At 41.1% G+C, this 27,784-nt stretch overlaps 2 protein-coding genes across 2 annotated transcripts in view; one reads left to right on the plus strand and one right to left on the minus strand.

The window, feature by feature from the left end:
- LOC111230691 (V-set and transmembrane domain-containing protein 2-like protein) overlaps window positions 1–4,137 on the plus strand; it is a 68,890-nt gene extending 64,753 nt beyond the window's left edge. The window contains exon 4 of the mRNA XM_022757505.1: window positions 3,331–4,137. Coding sequence (XP_022613226.1) covers window positions 3,331–3,813 — 483 coding nt within the window. The 3' untranslated portion in view covers window positions 3,814–4,137. The remainder of the gene's footprint in view (window positions 1–3,330) is intronic.
- Window positions 4,138–7,257: 3,120 nt separating this feature from the next.
- The window catches only part of tti1 (TELO2 interacting protein 1), a 32,079-nt gene continuing 11,552 nt past the window's right edge, over window positions 7,258–27,784 (minus strand). The window contains exons 5-14 of the mRNA XM_022757500.1: window positions 25,114–25,291; window positions 24,585–24,877; window positions 22,175–22,591; window positions 21,525–21,684; window positions 21,068–21,238; window positions 20,733–20,884; window positions 20,083–20,223; window positions 19,205–19,409; window positions 9,761–9,848; window positions 7,258–8,796 (exon numbers count right to left, since the gene is read on the minus strand). Coding sequence (XP_022613221.1) covers window positions 8,586–8,796; window positions 9,761–9,848; window positions 19,205–19,409; window positions 20,083–20,223; window positions 20,733–20,884; window positions 21,068–21,238; window positions 21,525–21,684; window positions 22,175–22,591; window positions 24,585–24,877; window positions 25,114–25,291 — 2,016 coding nt within the window. The 3' untranslated portion in view covers window positions 7,258–8,585. The remainder of the gene's footprint in view (window positions 8,797–9,760; window positions 9,849–19,204; window positions 19,410–20,082; window positions 20,224–20,732; window positions 20,885–21,067; window positions 21,239–21,524; window positions 21,685–22,174; window positions 22,592–24,584; window positions 24,878–25,113; window positions 25,292–27,784) is intronic.

Genomic DNA, 27,784 nt, shown 5'->3' on the forward strand with positions numbered 1-27,784 from the left:
AAGCTCTCGGTGCAGCGAATGATGAGAGACATGGCAACATATTCACTTCATCCGTGATGCGTTTTGTAAAAATCACATTGTCAGCCAAAGAGCAGACAGCGCTGGCACTCGTGGGTGGTTAAGTGTCCCACTTGGGGGGGGGGGGGCAAAGTGCATCATATTCAGATTCTCATAAACGCTCCTGCATCTTTATGACTGCAACACCAAATCCCAATAATAATAAACAGAGAAGGGGGGGGCTGGGAAGTCAGCAGAACTTTTTATATCTCCTCTGGTATCCATCCAGGCGTTTCCCACAATAAGCAGGGAGGGCCTTTTACTGAGGAAGCACAAACATATAGTGACTCAAAAAATTGGACTCTGTCCTTAATTAACTGCAGAAGTGAGTTGAGAGTAGGAAGTACTGCACATTATCTCCACACCAGCCTATTCCTCCTGCTGAATCTCCCTCCACTGACTTCACAATTACAGAAATGAGCAACAACACCTACTGTAAATATAAAGTTGAAGATATTAGATATCTAAAGATACTGTTACAAATACTGTTACAGATACATTGGTGTTTGTGTGTGAAGAGACAAACACGAAAACACAAAACAAAAAACATGAAGCCTCTCTTCTTTCTCCCACCAGGCTAGCTTCTGCTGATTCGCTGTAATGAAAGCACCAGCTGTGGTTTGGGTGACTGAGTGTGAGTCTTTATGTGTGTGTGTGTGTTTGTTTGTGTGGGTGGAGTCGAGCACTGCAGGCTGTACAGCTGGAAAATCATTATTAGCTTTCTGTACATAATGGATGTTGGCCCACATCCATATAGTCAAACGAAAACATGGCAAACATTCACACATGTGCCGACACAAAGCCGACACAGTGCTACAGAAGGTGTTAAGCTTTTTCATACAGTCACAGTCACACATGCGGGGGTTCACACACATACACACAATCCAATGTCTGCTGGCGTCACAGGGAGGAAGGTGGGTGATAAATGAAGTCGTATTTATATCTCGATGCGTCACGTCTCATGATGTCCCCAGACTTGAGAGTTGCTCCCTGAACTTGCTTGAAGCTTTTGCCTTCTAGATGTAGTCGCTTCATGCTTTCAAGGCCACAAATAGAATTTGTTAAACAGCACCTTTGTCAGAGTTTGTGTGAGTGATTGGTTGGGAGGAGGCGCTAGCTGTGGAGGAGTGTATCCAGGCTACAATGGTGATTTCAGCATCACACCTAGAGCTTTCATTCTTTCTTTGCATCACTTCATGTACAGTATCTATCTTCATATATGTTATTTTCCCTTTTAAACACCGAAAAACTTAATTTATGATCTGCAACCAGATGACTGACTTTACATACAGGGGAAGAATTAAAGCATTAGTTTTACATTTTTGGAAATATATGCTTATTTCCTTTTTTGCTGAGAGTAAGATGAGAAGATTGATACCAGTCTGATGTGTACAGTCTGTGCTCTGATGGTGTTTTGTCTGCTTTTTGTCTTGTCCTGTTTGTTTTCTTTCAATGTTCAACATCAAACTGCCTCCAGGGACTGGAAGTAAAAATGAGCCTTTTGGCTAAATCTGACACATTGATAATGTCAGTGTGTCAGATTTAGCCAAAAGTAAAGCAAATATTTAGCTGGAGCCAGGAGATGGTTAGCTTAGCTTAGCTTAGCATAGAGACTGGAAACAGGAAAACAGCTATTCTGGCTCTCTCCAAGAGAAACCTACCAGCTCCTGTAAAGCTCATAAATTAACACGTTATATCTCATTTGTTTAACTTGAACAAAACAAAACAAGTTGTGGATTTACAGGAGATTATGTGTGAAACAGTTTTCTTGGCTGGAAGCACTGATTTGAGTTCCCGTTGTTTGCCTGGCAACCTCACGTGACGAAAAGACAGATGAAAGAAAGTCACTAAAAATCATCCTGGCAACTGAAACCACATATATATGTATACTTTGTTTTTTTGTACAGAGTAAACAAACAAGATATAACATGTTATGTTGTGAGTTACAGAGTTGCTGATATTTTCTTTAAACTTTGCACAGAGCTGGGCTGGTTGTTGTTATGCTACTCTAAGCTAACCGCCTCCATGCTGTAGCTTCCTACTGAACAGACAGACATGAGAGTGGAGTCAGTCTTCTCATCTAACTCTTAGAAAGACAGTAACAAAAGCATATATCCTCAGCGAGTGCACTTCCTGCTTTCATTACCACTCACCAGTTTCATGGCCAGACGGCTCGACTGACTGAGCATCTGTGAGATAGTACCAGTAAGTGTTTGTGTGTGTTAAGGGGGAAATGGATTTTTTTTTTTTTTTTTTCACTCTTGTGCATCTGCTGTGATTCTGCAGGTATTTCATTTTAAAGGGTCGTTTTCAGCTACATATACAATAAAGGACAAGTACAATGAGGAAATGAAGGAAGAGCCAGAAGGAAATAGTGAATGATATATAGCAAGAAAAAGACAGATACCATCAATGATGTTTTTTTTTAATTATACTTATATTTACATATGTATACTTGATCGTTATACACTATGAGCAAAAGCCAAATGCACATTAACAGTAGATGACAGTAAAACCAATGTTGGTACCAACGTGTGAATTGTTGGATAAACAGCAATTCAGTTGATGATTTAATGGTTATGAGTGTTATTCATGTTCCTGCAGTACGTCAATGCAGCTAGAGCAGTGTAATTTCAAAAGAGGAAAACAGCACATTCTTCCTCCTCCAAATAAAAAGTTGAATCCATAATAAAATACAACCTTCCTTAATTCAATACACCTTTGCCAATACAGTTTTTCGCTTATGGCGGCTAATGTTGGCTAATGTTAGCTAACTGACTTACAAACTAACCAAGGTATCAAAATTAATCTGGCCCATACTCGGGACACATGCTTGTTTTTCTTATGGCCCAGTTTACACCTGGTTCCACGGCCCAAATCTGGCCCATGTTTGTCAAACGCTACTTCCACATCTGGACACAGAAAATCTTGTTAGACAATACCAGAGAATAATAGCCAGATTCTGCCCAGATGTAAACGTATATGGGCCAGACTCGGGCCAAGGACCCAGACATGTTGGGACAGACGTTTTATTTTGCTATCTGTGAACTAACTAACTAACTAACTAAAAACAATATTGCTGTATAACTAATGTTACTGTGTAGTTCACTCCAGTTCACTTAACTTTACCTGTGCTACTACCTTTTAGCATTAGGCTAATCATTATCCTGTTGCGGCCAAAGTTGCTGCTGTTCAGCAAAGTTACGCAAGCTTGTAGAGAGAGTTTGATGTTCTTTTACAATTTCACCATCATTTCTTCTCTCTCTTTGCCAGGTCGTAAAGGTTGTAGGGAGCAACATCTCCCATAAACTCCGCCTCTCCCGAGTCAAGCCTTCTGACGAGGGCACCTACGAATGCCGCGTCATTGACTTCAGTGATGACGCAGGTGCCCGCCACCACCGCGTCAGGGCCTACCTGCAGGTGGTGCCAGAGAGCGACATCATCGACGGCAACCACAACAACAACTTCGAGGCCGCGGACGATACCAAGAGGGGGGTGGGATTCGCCGACGGGGACGACATGGAGTCTCACGGTGGCGCCAGAGAGCACGCTCACGGCCATCACCAGAATCACGGGCACCACCAGGAGCACGGCAAGCAGCGGCCTTCGTCGCCAGCTCACCACGGCCACAGCCACAGCAGCAGCAGCAGCAGCAGCAGTCAGCAGCACAAGGCAGGCAGAGAGCTGAGGAAGAGGGACGTGGACAGTAACCACAGCCACAATGACTGCACCAACGAGCCGAGCTGTGCGCCGTAGACGTTGGCCCATTACACCTGAGTGATAGATTGCATAACATGATGTGTGTCACAGCATAGAAAAGCTACTCTTCCCACACAGAAGCAGGCCTGTGCACAAATCCCGAATCCCTAGAAATCTACAGTATGGCTTATTCAGAGCACAGCGCCTTAAACTGTGTGCAAAGGGACGTAGCTTTTTGTTGCTGTGCATGGGTCTGGGTTGGACTGCTCACTGTCTGTAAAGCTTGGCTTCACGGCATTCAGCAAGGGGAGGGAGGGGGCTGACATGTAGATCTAGGCAGCTCCACTGTTTCTGGTCTCAGCGCCGACCAAAAAAAAAAAAAAAAAAAAAAAAAAAAAGACTCTGGCCCTACTATTAACCCATGCTCTGTTCCACTCTTGTACTTTAGATACTGTAAATGACACAACCCTGCTTTCACGCTCATACTTCTTCCACTGCCTTACTCTGTCATTTGAATACACCCACAGAAAATAGCACCATGTTATACCTTTTGAAACTGGGTCTGTCCCCAGTACAAGAAAATTAAACTCCACCATCAGTTAATTTTTCTCTTGGAAATCCTGTCCTTAGCTTTTCACCTAAAGCACCTAGATCTTTCTGTGCAATCAAATAATGGACATGGATATGGTGCAAAACGTGTGTACACCCAAAATTCAGCTACTTATTCAGTGTTTACCTGCGGGAAGAAGGAAACATGCTTTCTTCAGCAGGAAATTCATCAAAGTCCCAGAGCATCAGCGCTCATCAGGGACAGATACGTCCTCATTTCATTTCAGCTGGACTAAATGCAGTGGCAGTGTGGAAAAGCGTGGGATTTCCCCACAACCATGGGTGTTCACAATTCAAACAAAGCACATCACAGGCTGCATTATTCCCACAGCGCTTTTGAGTTTATGAAACAACAGCGCAACAGAAAGTGTGATTTTTATTCAACCCCCCCCACCCCCACGTGCCGCAGGTTCGATCCGCTCATGGCTGTTCACGCTGAGGGAAATCGATCAGATTGTTCCGTGTGGACGCCACCTGTTTGAAAAGCCATGAAAAAGATCAAATCTGTGCCGCTGAATTACAAATCTGATTTGGTGTGCCTCTGAATCTGGATTAGAAATGATTAGAACAAACGTGATCTTGGTGCAAGATACTTTTTTTGCAGAGAGCAGTGCCGTACTCCTGTCTAAGCTTAGTTCCCTTATTCCGATGCTCTGGCCCAGTGCTCATCAATCATTAAAAAGCCTCAATCCTCTCCACTACAAGCCTCTAATCCACTCTGTATATATGACTGTATAATATGAAATAAAGTGAGTGCATGTTCAGTAATTTTTCTTAAAAACTTTTTCAACCAACCATACACAAAGACAGTGTGTTAGTTAAAGATATTTTTGTTTATTTATTAGTTCATTTAAAAAAAAAAAAAAAAAAAGTCCACTCTGTTCTGAATCTTTTTTCCTACTTTAGAAGTCTTGTCAAAAAAAGTTTTTTTTCTTTTTCTTTTTCAAAGCAGTTCTCCGTTGCTTTACTGCTCTCCAAAAGTGCTGTACAGACAGATGAATGAAACATTCTCTTCGTAGCTGCTCAGAAATGGGGTTTCCCTAATGTATCTTAGTACTTAAAGCAGTGTTTCTTAAACTACTGTACTGGATGTGCAGGGCTGCAAACATGAGTGTTACCATATTTTAATGAGCCTGAAAACCTGGATTCATTTCGTGCAGTTTGGGACTCGGTCTGAAAAGGTTTGAGAGGCCATTTCATTTCTGCCATTTTTGTAACTTGACGATAACCTCTTTGCTTAGATGCTTTGTGTGAAGCGCTGCCCTTGTCTGAAGCACACAGTGAGGGGCGTTTTTGGGACAAATGCTTTGCTCTGAAGGAATCAAACGGGACAAAGTGAATGTGGATAACATCCCGGATGAAGCCTTGAGCTGTGACGGTGAGAAGAAAGAGGAAAACGTTGTTATTGAAACACTGAAATTGGCGGTCTGTATGTCAAGTGCTCAAGTGGTTGTGGGCAGTCCTTGTAGACTGGGAGGAGTGATCAGTGGGATTGTTTTTTTTTTTGTTTTTTTTTTTCAACCAGTAACTTTGATTTGATGTTTTGTAAAGAAGAGCTCACTGTTAAAAAAACAAAACAAAAAAAAAAACAAAGAGGGAAAATGTACATTTCTTCTAGAATGTTTGGTCTCACACTAAGTGTATGCCTTTATCAAATGAAATAAATTGTATATGAAACAACATTTTCTCATTGATTTAGATGTGAAAAGGGCGAAAGACACAACAAACTCAGGAGGAGTCACTCCACATTTATATCTCAGGGGTTTGTTTGCTTCTACGTCAGCTGTGGTTTAGGTTTCGGCCCCCGCTGTGTGTGTCTGTCCATGTCCATTATGGAGAAACGATATTAGGCAGTTGCCTGTGTGTAATAGGTGCTGCCAAAGCGCCCCCCACCCCCATCCCACTCTCAGCCCCCGCCTCCCATTGCTGCTGATGACTAATGGTGCTATTGTCAGCACTGGCAGCAGGATAAATAGCAACAGCACAGGACGAGATAAAGAGGCGCAGTGCCGCGCTCACTAGAGTTAAGCCAGGCCGGCTAAATACAAAACACGTGGCGATCTTGTTTCCTCACACTAGAAGGCTCATACATTCATTATGGAGCAATGAGGTGTGGAGGCACCGGGCTGTGAGGTGATGTGATAATGGGCGGGGGTGTGTGTGTGTGTTTGTGTGTGTGTGTGTTTGTAGGGAGGGCTTCCTGTTTCCTTCATTTATACATCTCTTGAGCCCCGCAGGGCTCTGAGTGACAACATGTACAATGATAGATCGGCCAGGATCCCCGTCACGAGGCCTTCGATTTTCTCTGTAGTTACACAGTCTCGTCCTTCTTCTGCTGACAGCACATGTGATGTGGCTGCCAGGGTAAGCTCAAAGGTTAGTGAGGGAATCCCCCCCCAGTGGGGAAGACTTCCTCCGTCCTTTGCATAGCTACACCTGCCAGGGAAGTCTCATTAAGATGAGTCTGGTTTTTATTCGGTCTATATTTTTCTGACTGTTGCAAATTCCATGAAAAGACTCAAACCAGCAATGTGTTGGTTCATCTCTCACCACTTTCTGACTCCTCTACACTGTCTGTGCCTCTCAAGCCTCAAGTCCATTGGATCCGATTGAAGACATAAATCTTAAAAAAAAAAAAAAAAAAGGTCACATTTATATTTTGCAGTTTTTAGCTAATGTGACTCGGTTACACTTTACAGCCCACAAATTATAGTGGAATTATTTAGTGTATACAGGATATCAATAAAATACTTACTGGGTACCTATACAGAGACATTATAATAAGTTCTCAGTAATGAGTTCAGGGGAAGAAGACATTGTAAATTAAGGGGCTGACAACTTTGTGTTTAAGAGCAACACTGTGTTTTCTAAATTACTGAGTGTTTATTGCTTAATTACAGAGCGCAGAATATCATTACGGGGTAATAAGGCAAGAAAAATGGCAAAAAAAATTGTTATGTTAATTAATATTAAAGGGCAGGGAGAAACTCTAGCTACTATATGTCAATGACAGGCAGTTTATCATACTGTAAATCAAACTATATAAAATTTTGGTTTTCCTTTAGCAAAGTGGAACTGCTACACACACAGTCTGGATTCTTTCCTATAACATACATATGGTGGAAGGACATGTATCCTCAGCCTGTATGTACCTGTAGTTATTTAACATGTACCTGGTAACTTTAAAGGTCGTAGGTGAAATTTATTTCTATGTCTCCTAAACACGAATCATTTATGCCCTCATGCACTTCCTCTCTCCCTCTCCCTCTACCTCTTACGTGTGACTCACTCAAAATACATGCCCCAAAAAATAACTAAAAAAAATAATATTATTAACCTTAAAATACCGAATCCAGATGTGTTAAAATAGATATTTTAGCCTGCACCGTCCATCTTTCCAACTTGGGAAGAAACATTTGTAAAAAAAATACCAACCTACTGCTCACATAGCAGATTAGGATTTAGAGTAGGCTTCTTATCAACTAGACTTATGTCAGTTTTATTAATTTGGTACCGTTCAATTTAAACTTCTGCAGTAGTTTTTACTACGAGTGTTGACACAACACCTGAGTTTTCTGTTAGAATACCAAAACAACACTTTACGTTACTTGGCTTTGACGAATATTAACATGTTTCTATATAAAACTCTTGTTTTCATTTAGCAAAAGAAGTCAAAGCTCTGATATTTTAAAAGCTGCCTTAACACAAGCAGCTGTACAAGACACCGTAGTCGAAAGCTGGCAAAACTGTGATATAAAACAGGAAATAATGACAGGACTATGAGATCAAGGATTATTCTTTTCAAAACTTCTCTGAAACGTGAGGCTGAATAATTCAAACCAGTGAGATATTTCAGAGCAAAGTATTTCTTCTGAAAATTAAGAAATAACTCAAGACGGAATGGCAAATATAATATTTGCATTTACAATACATGAAATGAAAAACATCAGCACTGTCACTACCTGTCAGAGGTGTTCATGCTTTCTCCTCCTGCAGCAGGAGGGTGAACAGCAGCGGAGATGCTGCATTGACATTTTCCCTTTGTACCTGGCTGCTTATCAAAGTCGTGTACACCATGAAGGTTATCACAGCCCCTAATCTGATGGCTGTTTTTTCGACACAATTGTCAAGATTCCCATTCAGTTAATTGACTTGTTGGTGTAGCGGTTCAATAAGCCATCCGTCTGAGAGGACAGTCAATCACATCGTTCACCAGCTCATTAGCTGACCGGCTGCTCGACTGTGGCAGCAAACTCTTCCCTCAGTAGTTTCAACACGTTGTCCGAGTACTCGTCTCTCGGCCTGCCCATCCCGCTCAGCTGCACGGGCTGGAGGTCGGGGTGGGGCGGGGCGTAGGACGACGGGCAGTGCAGCTCGTTCAGAGTGAACCAGAAGCTGTCCGGATCCACCTGGATTAAGTGACGGAAAACACTGCGGGGAGGAGCGAAAGATACACGGGAAGAGGATTAGCTCTGGGCTGTGTTTTGCTAAAATGCATAATATCTGTGGTGTGAAGAAAGAAAAAAAAAAAAAAAAAAAAGAAACCCTTCCTGTAATCCAAAGTGACAGACTGAGCTGAACACAGCAGGTTCACTGGTTTAACTACAAGCTGAATAACTCAGCGCTGCCCAGCTTCAGGTTGTTTTTCTTTTTTACCACGTGCACGGAGGAAAAACACAAGTGTTTCACTCCTGTTTGTTTAGTTATTGGGATATCTAAAAATACTTTTTTATGCTTAATGAATTGCATGTAAAGTTTTCTTGTCAAAACAATATTCGTAATAAAGAACTGCAGGTAAAATATGCAGCTCTACACACGTATTGTTTTTAGATATCTCCATTACGAGTTATTTACATAATTCTGAATTTAGAGGAAAGATGAAAAATAACCTGCACCCTTTCATTCAATAACTTAATAATTTGGGAAAACTACAAACTAGCTGATAATAAAAGTCAAATTAAAGGCATATAATATGAAAACTTTTAGAACAAGGTGAGAAGATGAAAATGCACAAGTTAAGATGTGAAGAAGATCTGGGAACACGCTTAAACAGTCAGCAGCTGCCGACACGCCATGTGCAGAAAGAAAAAAAAAACACCAGTTCGGTGAATTGGTCAAACTTTTGTGTGACTGTGGGCCACAGGGCCACACATGGTAACAGTAACATTTTTAACAGTAAGCCTTTGAATATGTTCTGGCCCGCCATTTAATGGCTTAGAAATAAATTGTCCCGAGGCCCCAAACTCACTTTGCCAACCGCTGCTATATGAACAGAAATTGATTGTGTGTTGAAAAAGATGGAAAAATCTTAATCTGCTGCTAAAGTACTGAAGGGAAGTAGTTTAAAATTGGGTTAGAGTTAATACCACTGCAGTGGGCTATGGTGAGGAGTTACCTGAGGCAGGCCTCTTGCAGTGGGAAGGGTTGTCTGCAGCTCAGGTAGGGCAGGCAGGCTTCACACACAGCATCCAGTTCTGCTTCACCTGAGGAAACCAAGACGGGAGGAAAACAAAAACATGGATGATTTTTTTTTTTCTTGATCTTAAAAAGGACAGTATAGATTTAATTCTAGCAGTGTTTCTCCACTGGAGGAAACAGATTGGACCAATTTATTTACATGACAGACAAAATTCATACGTGAACCCTGTGTGAACAGTATCCCAACGTAAGGATGATCAATGTGTTTTTTTTTTCTTCCCTCCGACAATGAAAAATGAGAAGAATATCATAAATCACAGTGGAAATCACTGGAAATCTTTGTGTGTTGTTGTTTTTTTGTTTTTTTTTAAAATAATAATAAATATAAATTGACACTCTGGATATAATCAGTTCCCAGAATATGGCACAGCTTGGTAAGACGGTGTGTTGCAAAGGGGAGGAATGTAGAAGGATAAAAGAGAGAGGAAGATGAAAGAGGAAAAATAGATCATGCCTGGACTTTACTTTTTCTAACCCCTAATGAGCTGAGAGAAACTGCTGAGACGGCTGAGGAAAAATTCCACAGCAGGCTGTTTCCACATCTCTGGATTTCACACCTGAGAACCTGCCCTCCTTCTCCTCTCTCCCCCCTTTTCCACTGACTGTAACTTTCATAACCTCACCAGCGCCTGCTCCCTCTATCCTTCCACTTGACTCCTTTCCACTCTGTCATCTCCTCTTCCGATCTCTCTCTCTCTCTCTCTCTCTCTCTCTCTGTCCCTCCATCCTTCCCAGCAGACATTTAGTGATTCCCTGAGCTGCAAACTGGGCTGCCTTTCAAGCCTCATTTACAAAACATCTCTCTCTCTCTCTCTCTCTCTCTCTCTCTCTCTCTCTCTGTCCTCTCTCATCTTCTCTCTCTCTCTCTCTCTCTCTCTCTCTCTCTCTCTCTCTCTCTCTCTCTCTCTCTCTCTCTCTCTCTCTGCTTACTCCATTTGCCAATTCAACCCACACTCGGCTTGAACCGGGCCTGCTCGCTGTGTGTCAAGAATAAAAGCAGCAGTGCACATTTCAGAGTTAAATGGGATTATTTAGCAACTGCTTTTATCCCCTTTCTTCCTCCCCTTTCTGGTGCTGCACTCATAGCCTGTAGTCTTTTGTGGAATCAAGGTGGTTGGAGGGGAACGGTGGAAGTGAGAAATACCAAAGAGGAAAGGGCCGGGTGCTGTTAGAATTAGCTGTAAAAAGAATAAGAGGGTGGGAGTGGAGCTGAAGCTAGAATAGGAGGTGAAACGTATTATTTGCTTCAGCCAATCTGTGTTTCTGTCTTTCTCTCTCTGTGTGACTGAGGCTCAGTAATTGGCTTGCTGCAGGAGTCCCAGAGGTAAGCAGTAGCCAAATCGGTATTCACATGAGAAAGGCTGCAGCCGCCGACTGTTTTCTCTCCTGCTCTTTCACATTCTCTCCATCTTCCAACACCTAATCTTTCCCCTTCTGATACGAGGGAGAACAGTGTCAAGTGCCAGTTAAAAAAAAATAAAAAAAATCAAGCACAAGGATCTTAAAAAACTTGGATTGGACCGTTTCCTTTAATGTGACAGGAAAGAGATTATTGATGTGAGGGTTGAGGGGGTGATGTTGCTGCAGATGTCTTTTTGTAGTCTACAGTGGTCACGCAATGGGTGGAGCAGCTTTCCCACTGCTCACAGCTGCTATACTACACAACTGCTTTGACTATAAATAAACCAGGTTGAGAATCCCTCAATCGAATCCCCCAGTTAAATCCTGGTATCATGTGCAGACACTGATGGGAAGGCACAGGTAGACAAAAAGTAGTCCTTTATTAAACCCAGTATTAATTTACATTGTTAACCATAACCTGTCTCCCCCCCCGTCCGGACGAAGCAGGACTCCCAAATGTTGGACTTCTTTTTCCTTTTAGCATCACGCGGTACATTCCAGATCAGAAAGTGTTGCACAAATCTGCAGTTTTACCACGCAGGAACTCAGATCAGACAGATGTGCAAAAAGGCATGAAACTGAAACCAGAACCCGACCCATACCTGAGACCTTAAAGTGATAGTTCGGGTTATTGGTGGTCATGCATAGTCAGTTAGAACTATGCATTAGAACTTTTGCAAATGGAGAATGAACGGACTGAAACGGAGAGAAGGGAAACTCCTGTGGAAGCTGGAGGCCAGGCTGTTTTGACGGGAAGATAAAGCGCTGAACATATTCTAAATGAAGAATACATTTTAACAGCTTTTTAGATTGTTCCTGTGTCTAAAACAAGTTTTTTTCTGCTGGCGCCATCCACAGCAGCACATCACTCGGCTAGTGTGCCGGTGCTCCTAGCTGCATCTCCAAACTGGTAGCTTAACTGATCCGAATCTACTGCAGGTAATACACCGACTGTGCATGACCACCTCACACAACCCCACGTCATATAACCCAAACTATCAATTAAAGACTGAGTCCGAACTAAACTGCTAGGTTTGACACACCGTTATATTTTAGTTATTCCTCTTTCTTAGAGATACTCTTGCCTCAGACACACAAACACTTTTCTCACAAATAAACAACAACTAATGTGGGAACAGCCATGATATACACAACTCCTATACAGAAAAAAAGGCATAGAGATCACTAGGACAAACAAATTTCCCGGCAATCCATCCAATACTTGGTGAACCATTTCAGTAAAACCCTGTATAAGTCAACTTGATGGAAAAGAGGATAACCAAAGTCAGGAGACTTCATCCTGTGGGAAACGTGGATATACTGTACAAGCAAAATGTCATGATGGAACATGCAAAAGTTGTTGGGATATTTCAGACTGGACGATGAACGTTTACATCACTAAAGAACCTGCCAATCAGCTGTTCTTCCAATACATCTACCGACACCAACACAACACAAACTGCAGCCAGCTACCAGAGCATGACACTAAAGCATCTAACGACCCCCCCCCCCCAAACATCCCGCACACACTGCAGTTTTCTCTGTAACCAACCAATTAGTTGTCGACCATTTCTTTTCAAATCTCGAACACCATTAACTGCTTCTGTTTTTTTGCCCCGTCGCTGCAGCAACAACGCCATCTTCCCAGACCTCAATAATTACTTGATGAGCACAACGTTCTCATGAATGACAGAAATTATGACCAAAAGTACAAAAACAGGAGCCAAGTTGTAATAAATTGCAATTATCCTTTAACAAGGAAATACAATGCATTGACATATTTTTGTCTCCACTCAAATTATGGTTTCTGCTGTAATTACAAGAAGACTAAAAGAGCTGTAATTAAAGTGCACATAAACCAAAAACACAATGAGATAATCAATGAAAGCCAACCTCACAGGAGAAAACTTTACTCTCTCATTAGTCTTAATGAGCACACTAGACCTGTGTTTATCCTGCTATGACAAGTTAAAATGTCTGATATTAATTTTTGTATTATCTCCCATTTGCCCATACTTATCTCAGCTCATAATACTGCCAAATATAAATAGTCTCCTATAGCGGCTTTCAATATCTTAAAGACCGTTCCAGCTTTAAGAAAGGTGAATGGTGCTTTTTCAGTGGAGTATTCCACTACATTAAACGGATAATTCAAATGGCATTAAATAAACACAGAAATCATCATAATGCTGCGACTAACCTTTAAATATCTTGACTGGTGCACAAAATGCATTTTTATTACTTTATTAGAATCAGAGAAACACAGGACGTGATGTGAAACGTATAAATGTGATCCAGTTTTAATCACACTTGTTTCAAATAAAGAAAAGCGTGGAGAGAGCAAGAAAGAAAGAAAAAGAGAAGTACTGTAAGAAATGCAAAGCAGGAGGTTAAAACTCTGTCATAAAATGGCTTGATCACGAGCAATATTTGTCATTGCTTAATGACATTTTCAGCTAATTTTATCTGATTAATTGATGGCAAAAATATGGAGAAATTTCAAAAATTGGTCTAAAAACCAATAGGTACATTTACTGACTTTTTTTTAATATGTGGTCTATTTCATAAAAACCAACAAATCCCAATTTGACGGACTGAAAGTTCTTCAGCACACTGAAGCAAAACTCATGTAAATCTAATAGAAAGCAGTTTGTAACGTTGCCCACAATGGTCTAACACCTCCCTGAAGAAGTCGCAGCTTTCGTTGTTTTCAACACCTGCATCAACATCAGACAAAATGCTGCACTGCACATGAAATAATTACGGTATTTTGTCCTAATGTGACTTAACCACACAGCTAATTAACCCATTTTACCACAATTTATTTAGTCAGTGAAATTACTGTGAGAGAGCACGGGAGCCTCGGAAAAACAAATGCTCAAACTCACACCTCTGGTATAAGATTTAATATCTGTGAAAGCCTAACCCCAACCCTGTGAAAGAACATTAAAACAACATTTCTGCCTCTCAAAAATCTAAATAAAATTTTTTTTTTTTCAGTCCTGACTTTATTCTGATTTTATTTGAAATACTGTGTCAACATCATCACAAGAACCCAGTATGGCATATCAAACCACAGTGAGAACTTGAATGTATCATTACTTCCCTAATGGTGTAACTGTGGCTCCAGAGCTGGGTTTTATATTTTTTATATTTCTTTTTTTTTTTGTTGTTGTTGTTGTGAAGAACAGATAAAGAAGGGTCGAGCATCTGATGGTAGAAAGTAAAGAAAGGCAGGGATTTATCAACACCAACAAGCAGAGCTGCTAAGCTGATGGGATACTATTCTGTGGAAACCTGGAGGGATCAACCTGATAGGTTAGCAAATAAGCCTGGAGTTTCTGACAGTATGTGCTTCTTCTGATGGAACGGTATATACTATAAAGTCGAACGCCAGTGGGTTTGCCAGAAGAGTGTCAATTTGTAAAGATCGCGATCTAGGCTGTGTAACACTGAATATAGTCCTCAGACATGAGGCTTCGCCATCATGGTAACCATTTGATATTATCATTACAGTGTAAGAATAATCTAAAGGCGAAGACACACACAATAAAATGCAATGATTTTTTTTTTTTTTGCCACCTGGGGTCAGAAGATCAAACTGAAAACACAACATCTGACATATTAATAAAGTTTTGGTCTCTACCAACTCCTGAGAGGAAACAGGGGGCGGTTGCACAACACACAGTCTGAGTTACGGTTTCCTTTAAAATAAAAACAGTTGCACAAAACACCCTCAAAAGGTTTTCACTCAAAATGTTCACTCAAGTTTCTTCAAGGTTTTCTCCTTATCTTAGTCTTAAACTTCAGGAATCACTTAGAGACAGTTATATTGTTGCACAAAAGACCCTAGCAACCAAAGTTCACCATGGCGAAGTTCCCGTCAAAACAACGGGAGCATGAGATAACAGCTATCAAGTGCTAATGGCAGCAAATCAACAGTCTCCATGGAAACAGTAGATTTACGGCTGTGAAATCTCTTTCATTGCTGTAAGTTTCTGAACTTTTTTCCTTAACTAAAGAAAACTTAAGGTCCCAGGCTCTTTAGATGGTAATGCTGATGCTAGTGCTGGCCAAGAAGTGTATATTCGTCTTGCTACATAGCATTACGTTCCTAGTTCAGCATCAAACTTCTTTCCTTGACTTAACTCTTGTCTCTATCACGTCTTTACGTCTACGGAAGTTAGCGCGCTAACCAGCTAACCCCGGCCCGTCTCATCACTTTTTGATAGCGACTCACAGCAGCCTCCGGTAGAAGTAGCGCTGCTCAGAGGACGTATTGTAACCTCTTGTCTTGTAAACACAACGTCAAGCGACAATCCCCATCGCCTGCTCCCGGCAAGAAACCACGTTCAGCAGCAAAGAAAACTTACAAACACCCCCTTTAAAGCTTTTTTTGTGGAAAAACAAATATGTGTGGAGGTTCATTTGTGGGCAAGAAAACCAAAACAATCAGCTAAATGAGGCCAAAAAACACTCTAGAGCTGCAGTTTGTTAATAATTCTCTGAATTCATCACTGTGAGTGACTAATTTCTCACTGCACTGCTGTCACTTGATCCGCTGTTGATATAAAACATATTGATCAGTGCTGCTTTAAGAACATCACATTGCCTTCTGTGTTGAATATTTTGGAGGCTTAAATTCAAAAACATGTAGCAAGCAAGGCATGTTGCTATGGTTACACAATTTTGAGGTCAGTCTATGAATTTAGAGCAGTGTTTTAACTTAAACTGATGCTCCTAACGTGTCTTTAAATTTTTCAAAACTGAACCAAATCCAAAGAGGAACAGGCCAGTTGATGTGACATCATCTGCTCAAACGGCGTATGTCAGGAGAATACGGGTAGACGCGGGTGCAGATGGTTTCTCCGACGGTGCACTTGATGGCTTTTCTCACCTTTTCTTTGCACCTCACTTAGAGTGAAAGCATTGGCACCGACTACAGGAGCACAGAGGTGAGTGGTAAAAGTGCAAAAGCTTATTGCCTGCCCCAGTGAGCATTTATTCCAGACATTGTCCTTTGCCTCCAATTCCAGTGGCACCACCTCTCCATCACAGCTGCTGGGTCGACTCCCTGTTACACCAGCCCTGTTCATACCCACTCACTGTGAACCCAAGCTACAGATACACAACTACAAATGAACCCATACAAATTCACAGTTTTTCCACAAGGCTATGCAGTATGTAACAGGATGGGTTAATTAAGTATTTTCTATCATTAATGCTATTATATATTGAAGGTTAAGGGACTTATGCTAAATGCAAAATGCCTGAATATTTGTCTGCATGAGTAAGGTTAAATATTGTTCTTGCCTAGCTCTGTTTAATCTAAATTTCAGAGCTGTTATACCTCCGCACATTTATACATATTATATTGGAAGCACACAAAAGCTGCGGCCGGTTTCACAAAGATGGACTTTGACTGTGGCTTAGATATAACAAATACTCAGATGGACGTCTAAATTCATCCATTGCACAAAGCAGTTTAGTTCTTGACTATCTTAATTCAGACTGTGGTACAATGATTTCTGGATAAATTAAGACTTTTTTCAAAATAAAAAAAATGTGTCTAAAGGAAAAAAATCAATAGCTACAAGGACTTTACTTTTATTAATTCAGTTTAGAGTGTAACAATAAAAAGAAAAATCTGATTTGGTCTCTAAAAACTCTTTCCCTTCTCTTTGCTCTTTCCATAACAATGTTAACAAACCACAAATTATGAGCCATGTTTTCCTGTTTTTTGTTGTTGGGTGCTACTGGCCAGTGCAGGTGTCATTGATTGTTACCATGGTAACATTGATCTTAGGCCTGAGGGTGAGGCGTGTAATATTTTGGGCTTAAAAAGGGTCACTCTTCACTTTTGTGAAAAGGTCTAACCAACATCAGACTGACCTATGAGCAACATTAAGAATGGCTCAACGTGTCTTTGTGAAACCGGCCTCTGTTATTTGCACTGTTAATTGTATTTTTTTTATTTTCTTTTTATTTAAAAATCTCTAATTTTACCCTTCTTTCCTTGTTCTGTTCTGCAGTCCTCGTCACTGCTAATTCTGCTGTTGGCCTGGGGAGTGCTGCAGACAGCCATGTCATCTCTGTGACACATGGTGTCACCAGCTGCTAACTTTTCATCTGTCAGTGATGAGCTTCAGCGGGAGGGTGTAACGTGTGAGGTTCACACCATCACCAAGGTGACCAGCCTGCAGATACCACTACTCTAAATCCAATCCCAGGTTTTTGTGGTGGTGGTGGTTGGTGGGTGGAAATTTAACACCTGTTCCACCCCCTAAAAATCTGATAATTACTCTCATTTTTGGATTTTTAAAATCTGAATTTCAGCCATTTTTTATTTCACAAAACCAAAAATAATGAGTCCTCTGAATCAGAGCTGTAATTTATCGCAACAACCCGACCAACCAGCTCTTGCATACATACACCCTGTCCTTGGGAGCTAGAAGTGATTGCAATTATCACTTAATGAAAACACCATATTCACTGTAATCTTTATCACTGATTGCACTTCCTACTCTAGGTGATGAGCATGTCATTTTCATGACAGAGTTGGAAAAGCACTTATCCACTCAAACTTGCACAAATGAGTCAAATCACCAAAATAGAATCAAAGAGTGGCCCCACAATGCATTAAGATGCTTCTCACTTCCACTATAAGAGCTGCGTTTCCTATTAAGTATTTAGCAGCGTTGGAAAATTAGCGCAATCTGAACCCAGTATGGATGCGACACTGATGTCACTGCTTAATGAACATAATGATTGATGAAAAATTAGACAAGCAGCTCATAATTACATCACTCCTAACACACTGGTACTGAGCTCCCAGGCTCCTCTGGATGAACATTTTTAGTTATGATAACAAAAGCTACATCAAGCACAAAATACACAACTCAAAAAACCCCCCAAAAAAACAGTACATTTCTGAACTAATCAATTAAAAGTCTCTTTTTCCTGTAGCGTCTTGACTTTGACTGATTGCTACGCAGATTTAACAGCATTTCTTGCTTAATTGTTCTTGAGGGAGAACAGTTGCTTGCAGTAGCTACTTGATTCAGTAGCACCCTGGTGTCTCAGTTGGCTGCGTATGTGGAATTCAAGCAATGCTGCAGCCTCAAGGTGTTTTTAGTCATGAGATCCCACTCAGTATTGCGCGATAATATATATATATATATATATATATATATTTTCTGTTGTGTATATATACACAACAGAAAATATATATATATATACACACAACAGAAAATGTCATGTGTATTTGTTGCACATTGTGCTAGAGGACGTGTTGGGATGTAACCTACGCTCTCAACAAATGAAGGTAAATTAAATCAATGAAAAACGCAATGAAAGAGAAATGCTGACTGCAATAAAAAAAAAGAAAAACGCTGCCTTGTCTCAAACACACGATATTGAGACGCACCTTAAAGAAACTTTATGGGGATGGTATTCACTGAGAGATTCACTGAATTTAAAATTTTCACAACCAAATCTTCAAGATGCAACAGTGGATCATGTCTTCAGGTCTTCACTATGAGACAGAGCAAGAGACTTGAGATACACTAACTCATGCTAAGGTACCGCTGCCTGGTTTTCACTGTTATACAAAGCTGCCATCTGGTGGTGAGTTAAAAGTCAGTTGTCTGATTGCAATCTGAAGGTCTCAATCCTGTCAAGAGTGTGTGTCAGCATCTTTGACTGTTTGTCCTGGAAATGAGGGCGCCCTATTGGCTGGATGCAGAAAGGCTTTAACCTCCACCCATTTCGATGTAATGTCAACAACATCATGGCTAAATTTTAAAGTTCTAACCTGACACAATCATCGTTATATTATGGATCAGACAGGATGATACTGTGTGTTATGTCTGGGGAAACCTATGTGTGTATGTGTGTGTGTGTGTGTATGTGTGTGTGTATGTGTGTGTGCGTGTGTGTTTTGGCGTCGTTATTCTCTTACCCAGGTCCAGCCTCTGGCACAGTGAGCCCAGCCCCTGCAGTACAGCCAGCTGCAGTTTGTAGGACACAGTGTGGGTGTAGACGGGTCCGGCCTTGGCGCTGATCGGAGCCTGCCGTCCCAGCGAGGAGCTCAGCTTTGGCAGAACCTCTTTAGAAACCCTTCTCCTCAGGAAGTCACCACACGTTTCACCCAGTGTACACAGCACCTGGCAGGGAGACTCGGCAGGTAATGATCATATGCAGCAAGTTTGCCCGAGGAGGAAAAGATATAAAATTAAGTCGAACTTGACACAGATGTTGACAAGTAGAATAATTTACAGTGACACGCTGAATCAATTGACACCTTTGCTTTGAGAAAAGAACACAAAAAAGTTTGATCTTCACTCATCGGAGAACAAGGCAGGCGGCCATTTTCATCCTCTGTGATAATATAGTATATACTAAATAGTTTGGAAAGACAAGTCTAAAAGGCAATCAATAAACAATTGATTGATCTTCCTGTATTGTTGGTTTAAATTTTTTTCAAAAAATGAATTAAAAACAATAAAATAGCCTGGCCACATTGTGGATCATAACTGTTCCACAATGAACTGACAGATCATAACCTTTCAATATAACATGCCTGCAAATCTGATGTAATAAAATGTGATTTTACATTTATTATTCAGTTGCTGCACATAATGACCAGATCCTGATGATACAGCATCACATTAAAGTGTTATATAATAAACTTTTTGTGTTTTTTATTTTACAATAGCCAAGCTGCAGATGTTATTAAATGATCCATTAACACATTAAAGCAAAAAAAAAAAAAATCAGGAAAAGGTATTTTTTAAACACTCATTGCTGCTGTTAATTAAATGAGAGACCCTGACGTACCCTGAAGGCTCTGAGGACGGCTAAAGGGTCATCAGCTGTCAGTCTCTGCAGGAGGGCGGGCCAGCAGCGATGGGCCATAGGCAGCAGTTCATTCTCCTTCTCACTCAGGACACACACGCAGAGCTCCAGCACGTCCAATACCTCAAGACAAAGACATGTCGCACAGAGAGTGTAACAATGACACATAGAGTTGTACAGGTAGCTTTGAGGTGATTAAGTTTCTCTACAGCTTCAGTGGCTTAGATTGAACAAAGTCTGGTTACACTAAATTCCTCCAGGATGAATTCCTTTGAGTTTTTAATCCCATAAAAAAAAAAAAAAAAAAAAACTTAAATCACAACTGAATTATACCAAGTCTTTTTTGTCTGACTCACATTAGGCCGGTCTGTCAGGCTTGGGCTATAGACTACAAGTCTATAATATTGAATAAGGATGACATGGAGCTGTGTGAGCTCACGACGACGAGATTCGTCACACCAACACAAAGACATCAGAGTGTAGAGACAATACTAATTTCTTTCTACGGTATCTTTTAATGAAAAGAAAGGTTCCTGTACAACGGTGAACAATCCTCACTTGAGTTATTCTCATCAAACCCAAAGGTCCCCCTTCTCACTACATCACACCTCATCACACTACAGACGCGGTACCTTGAGCCGGAGCCTGAGGCTGGGATTGGACAGCAGATGAATGCAGCGTTCCATAACATCTTTAGTGATGCTGAGGTGGGAGGGAAGCTCTGCTTTCACATCAGGACCATCGATATCTTCAACATCCTCGCACTCTGTGGGAGGAGGGACGTCTGGAAAGAGAGTGAATGTGCACGTTAGTCAACCCAGCAAAAAACTCTAGTGTTGTTGTTATTCATATTTTATATTCTGTCACTATAACCCAGTTTCCCTGCTGACAGGATAAATCTAATACAACCTGCACTACTAGGGAAATATAATCATCCTGTTTCTCCCTGGGACAGACTTCATATTACCGAGGTCCTCCGTGTCGTCGTCGTCCTCTATCCCGACGCCCTCTGCCAGCTCTTTCTGTTTACGGTAATCCAGCAGGAACTGGCGGATGTCGAGGACTTCCTGGTCAGTGGAGGTCTGCTTGGGTCTAGCAGACTCACTGGTCCTCTTACAGCTGGAGGGAAACCACCTCACTGAAGGAGGACGATAAGACAATACAAGAGCAATATAATAACAATAACACGTACAGACATGGGTGAGACTTGGTTACAAAGAAAGCAACAGACTGTGGAGTCTTCCTTACAATTTCCTGGCATTTTTCTCTTCTTGGATTCTCCAGCCTAAGCAATTCCAACTGTTGTGGTGCTGAGAGCCGACATTCAGCATGAATATTCACGACCTTTAAATCTAACTATTTTTTACTAAATATTCAAAACAAAACCTAAATATTTATATTAAAAACATATCCGGAAACCTCACCCAGTGCCTTCATCAGCGCGTGCAGCACGGAGCAGAAAAGGGCCGCTGTGTGGTCGTAGCTGAGATCCAGAGCCATCAGCACATCCTGAACAATGTCCTGGACCAGAGGCAGCAGGCTGCAGTCGGAGTGCGTCAACATCACTGTCAACACCCGTGGAGCCTGGCCAACAAGACGGGAGTATGATGAAATACATGGCATTTGACTCTGGACTTAATGTACTTTTGACCAGTTAAACAATGCGTTTGTCCCACCTCTGAAAATGCCACCAATGAGGGTCTGATTTTATGGTGTGAACTGCTGTTGCTTGTTCACTGTGTTTATAATTTGGCCCTACTATGCTCCCTGAAGCGATTAGTCAATAAGCAACTCAACATTAATTCCAATTGTTCACTAATTTAAATAATTAAACAAGCAAAAATCCACAAAATATTGTTGCTCTTTTCTGTTTTGTAAATTGAATATTTTTGTGTTTTGGACTTCTGATCCAACAAAACAAACAACCTGAAGACACCACCTTGGGCTATAATATTAATTAGTTAGAAAAAACAAATATAAACAGATAATATTGTTAAAAAATGTTGCCTCTGTTTTCTTAGTTCTTATTCTTACTCCTTTTTTTTCTAATGCTGCATCACTGCATCACCTTTACCTGTGGATGCTGGCTGAGCCTCTGCAGGTTGAGGGAGATGTCATTGAGCAGATAATCCGAGTTCTCATTGATCAGCTCCTTCAACGAGGGGTAGCCACAGGCTGCACTGATGTCCCACATGGAGCCCAGTGCTGCCTGGCTGACCAGTAGTGTCTCCTCCCCAGCTTTCTCCAGCACAGGGTACAGTGATGTCATCAACAGGGGACGGAAGTCTCGCCCCAGGGCCTGAGAAAAGCAGGCGATGCCTTCGAGCTGGATACACAGCTGCCAGATGTTACTGTTGAGCTGGTGGATTGTGGAGGTGGATGACGAGGGAGACGGGGAACCAAATGAGGAAGGAATCACTTGGAGAGAGTTTGCATTCACGTTGCGGACATCGCTGTTGGATATGGACAGGAGACTGGGTGAGCTGAGCAGCTACAGAAAGAGAGACGCCAAATGTCAGTGTCATGCAACAATAAACATGAAGGGACAATGTGGAGTTTTGACCACTAGTAGTGCTACAGAGAAATATTCTTATAAATGGATTGCTGTTTGATTGGGATGGGTTCACACAGTTCTGTTGATCATGGCAGTAAAGCGCCAAGAAATGCACCAACAAAGGCAGGGAAGAAGAAAAATGCTAGCAAGCTTAAACAGATCTAAACAATATAGGTTTCAAATTATGCCATGAATCAGCTTTGAAACATCGAATGTAAGTAATCTTAAAAAACTCCACAGAGTTCCTTTCATTTTACAAAAAAAAATAAAAAATCTTTACTGGGTGTCTCAGAAACAAAATACACACAAAAGAATTTCCAAGGGTACCTTAATGTTAACAAAAAAAAGGTAGGTTGAAGGTTGAAGGTACCTTCAATTTTACAAAACTGAAAAAACACAGTTAGTGGCTGAATAAAAGCAACATTAACCCAAACAAATTAATGTTAAAGGCTACAACTTATGAAAAAGATTATGTGTTTAACTTGTCTCGTCTATAATGAATGCAGCTCACATTAGCCATCACTCCTGCTGTATCAGAAAAGAGAACAAACGGGGGCTGTGCTAACTGGCTGCCTGTAGCGTCAACCCTGTTCATATTAATCCCATGTTCCATTTCTGAATGTAAATCATTTGACTTGAGGGAGGAAACCGTGACAGTCTCTACCTTGGCCAAACCATCTGTATTTCTGAGCTTAGAGTCCTTATTATCTGGTGGTGCGTCTCCAGAGACACATTTCAGCTGACAAGGAGGAACTGCACGTTTATCTACAAGCTAACACAGCACTGTCGTTGTTTTTGGTTGGAGGCCCTGGAATATTTTCCATCAGCTCAATAATAATAATTCCTTTTAAAATTCTGCACAGTTAGTTGAAAGCCTGGAGCAGCTCTTCCAGCTCTTCAGTCCAAGGCCATATTGTGAACACAGTGTGAATGTGTTTCTCTGTGACGCCTGGAGCGCTTCGTTTGGAGTGAAGTGTTCTGACCGTGATCAAATTTAAATGCAGAGAGAGAGTTGTGCAATATGGGCTGGAAATGGGGAGTCTAATACAACACTCGAATAGAAAATGTCCACAGAATGCAAAATGAGATGTCAAATTTTAGAATTAAATGGTAGAGCATCACTTCTTCATTCAGAATATCATCACATGAAGAGGGGGATCATCTGAGACACACGATGATCATCACAGAGAGTTTACTGATTTATCTGATGATGGTGCAATATTCACAACCCATAAGACAATCCATTGCCACATTTAATTTAATTTTAAACCATTAAAAGGAGGAGTTCAACATTTTGGGAAATGCACTCATTTGCTTTCTTGATGAGAGTTCAGTAAGAAGATCAATATCACTCATGTCTCTCCACTTAATATGAAGCTTGAGCCAGCAGGCAGTTAGCTTAGCTTAGCATTAAGACAAAGGGGAAAAACAGCTGACCATGTGTTGTCTAAAATAAAAAACATCCACTTGAGTGAGTTTGCCAGGCGGCCAGTGGAGACTCCAAGAAGTCCTTAGCATGGCAAAGAAATTGTTACAGCATGTATCTCCCCACAACAGCCACAAATTGTCGGTTTTACAGTTCTATTTTTGTGCAGATTAAACAAACCAGACACTAAGTTAAGAAGAGGTGCTGGGAGACAAATTCTGTACCTTTGAACAGCTTCCCTTTACTTCCAGGCTTTATGCTAAGATAAGCTAATCACTTTCTGGCTGTAGCTTCATAATTAGCATACAGACACTAGAGTGACATCAAACTTCTCATCTACAGCAATCGTCAGCAGGAGAGTGAATAGGCATATTTCCCAAAACCCCTCAAACTATTCCTTTAATCGTGTCATGAACTGGTTGATAAATCATGTTTTGTCAGATTAAATAAACAAGTAAAACCCGGGATGAAACATTAAAACTGCAGGACTGAATCTATCCTCACCCGTTGGTCCTGTCGGTCTCTATCCGTCTCCTCACTGACAGTAATCAAGTGCCAGTTGCTCAGACTGGTGTACTCTTCCATGACAGACACCACTGCAGCTTTAAGGTCTTCCATGGTGGCAGAGCGCCTGCGGCCTTCACCCTCAAAACCCTGACTCTCTGTTGCCACGCCGATGCCTGCGGCACCCCTGACAATCTCGTTTAGCGCCATGGCGGCCTGCTTCCTGTACGCTGAAGACTGGCCGTACAGGTCCAGAAAATGATCGGTCAGAAGGTAGATGTTGCCATAGTAACCTAAAGATAGAAAGAGGGAAAGTTACTTGCATTTGTGGCAGAGGAGCCGTCAAAAAAAAAAAAAGTCATATGTAAACATAAAGCATTTATATCACACATTTAATATTCTTTATATTCCTTTTGCAATTTTACATTTGACCCAAATAAATCACTGCTCCATATGCATAGAGATAACAAAAATCTAGATGATTTTGATACAGCCCATCCCTCATGTTCATACTGAGCAGTACTCATACCTAACGTCCGACAGATCTCCATGAGCACAGAGAAGATCTTCTCATCAGTGAAGTAGAGAAAATGCTTCCTGTGTGTGTGAGCAGTGCAGGAATCAGGAGACGTTGAACTTGTTTCTATGGTAGAGTTGTGCCGTCTTTCTTCTACAATGCAAACATCCATCACATCCAGCTCCAGCACCTGAAACAGGCATATATACAACACAGGTTGTGTTTTTAACAATCTGTGATTTAAGATGAATTGTAACTCCTCTCAACTGTGGTTTAAGTTTGCTGCCGTGAGAATAGAGGCAAAGTCAGACTCCATGAAGGGTCTCATATGAAACTGCCAACTATTAAAATGCTCAAATATTGTATACTGTAAAAAGTGAATTCTATAATTAGCTAATAAATGGCCACACTAGTTTATTAGCTGTATATGGGCAGTAATGGCCGATAAAGCCACACACACACACACACACACACACACACACACACACACACACACACAATCCGAATGTCGCGGTTATGAACACTCCTCATACTCTGTTATCTGGAGAGACAGGACACACAGATGCACAGTCCCTATAAAATTGCACTGATACAAGAGAAAAAACATAATAATCTCACTGCTGAGTAGCTACAGTTTGAGCATTTGTTACAACATGTTAAATTAAAGTAAAGTAACAAGGTATAAATACAATACAGACAAATGCCATAAGAATATTTAAATGATTACAATAACCCAAGTCCTGTATGTTAAGTAGCGAGAGAGAGTTGTGCCAATATGGGCTGGAAATGGGGAGTCTAATACAACACTCGAATAGAAAATGTCCACAGAATGCAAAATGAGATGTCAAATTTTAGAATTAAATGGCTAGGATCACTTCTTCATTCAGAATATCATCACATGAAGAGGGATCATCTGAGACACACGATGATCATCACAGAGAGTTTACTGAGATTTTATCTGATGATGTGCAATATATCACAAAACCATAAGACAATCTCATTGCCACATATTTAATTTAATTTTTAAACCATTAAAAGGAGGAGTTCAAACATTTTGGGAAATGCACTCATTTGCTTTCTTGATGAGAGTTCAGTAGAGATCAATATCACTCATGTCTCTTCCACCTAATATGAAGCTGAGCCAGCAGGCAGTAGCTTAGCTTAGACATTAAGACAAAGGGGAAAACAGCTGACCATGTGTTGTGTCTAAAATAAAAAACATCCACTTGAGTGAGCTTGCCAGGCGGCCAGTGGAGACTCTCCAAGAAGTCCTTAGCATGGCAAAGAAATTGTGCACAGCATGTATCTCCCCACAACAGCACCACAATATGTCGGTGTTCTAGTTCTTTGTGCAGATTAAACAAAACCAGACACTAAGTTAAGAAGAGGTGCTGGGAGACACAATTCTGTACCTTTGAACAGGCCTTCCTTTACTTCCAGGCTTTATGCTAAGAATAAGCTAATCACTTTCTGGCTGTAGCTTCATAATTAGCATACAGACACTAGAGTGACATCAAACTTCTCATCTACAGCAATCGTCAGCAGGAGAGTGAATAGCATATTTCCCAAAACCCCTCAAGACTATTCTGCTTAATCGTGTCATGAACTGGTTGATAAATCATGTTTTGTCAGATTAAATTAAACAAGTAAAACCCGGGATGAAAACATTAAAACTGCAGGACTGAATCTATCCTCACCCGTTGGTCCTGTCGGTCTCTATCCGTCTCCTCACTGACAGTAATCAAGTGCCAGTGCTCAGACTGTTACTCTTCCATGACAGACACCACTGGCAGCTTTAAGGTCTTCCATGGTGGCAGAGCGCCTGCGGCCTTCACCCTCCAAACCCTGACTCTCTGTTGCCACGCCGATGCCTGCGGCACCCCTGACAATCCTCGTTAGCGCCATGGCGGCCTGCTTCCTGTACGCTGAGACTGGCCGTACAGGTCCAATGAAATCCGGTCAGAAGGTAGATGTTGCCATAGTAACCTAAAGATAGAAAGAGGAAAGTTACTTGCATTTGTGGCAGAGGAGCCGTCAAAAAAAAAAAAAGTCATATGTAAACAAAAGCATTTATTCACACCATTTAATATTCTTTATATTCCTTTTGTCAATTTTACATTTTGACCCATATAAATCACTGCTCCATATGCATAGAATAACAAAATCTTAGATGATTTTGATACAGCCCATGCCTCATGTTCATACTGAGCAGTACTCATACCTAACGTCCGACAGATCTCCATGAGCACAGAGAAGATCTTCTCATCAGTGAAGTAGAGAAAAATGCTTCGCGTGTGGTGGAGCAGTGCAGGAATCAGGAGACGTTTGAACTTGTTTCTATGGTAGAGTGTTGCCGTCTTCTTCTACAATGCAAAACATCCATCACATCCAGCCAGCACCTGAAACAGGCATAATACAACACAGGTTGTGTTTTACAAGAGTAATTCAAGATGAATTGTAACTCCTCTCAACTGTGGTTTAAGTTTGCTGCCGTGAGAATAGAGGCAAAGTCAGACTCCATGAGGGTCTCATATGAACTGCCAACTATTATTAAATGCTCAAAATATTGTATACTGTAAAAAAGTGAATTCTATAATTAGCTAATAAATGGCCACACTAGTTTATTAGCTGTATGATGGGCAGTAACAGGAGCCGATAAAGCCCTACACAGCACACTACACAC

Source organism: Seriola dumerili, unplaced genomic scaffold, assembly GCF_002260705.1.
Source record: "Seriola dumerili isolate Sdu_G_001 unplaced genomic scaffold, Sdu_1.0 BDQW01000278.1, whole genome shotgun sequence".
Classification (NCBI taxonomy): Eukaryota; Metazoa; Chordata; class Actinopteri; order Carangiformes; family Carangidae; genus Seriola; species Seriola dumerili.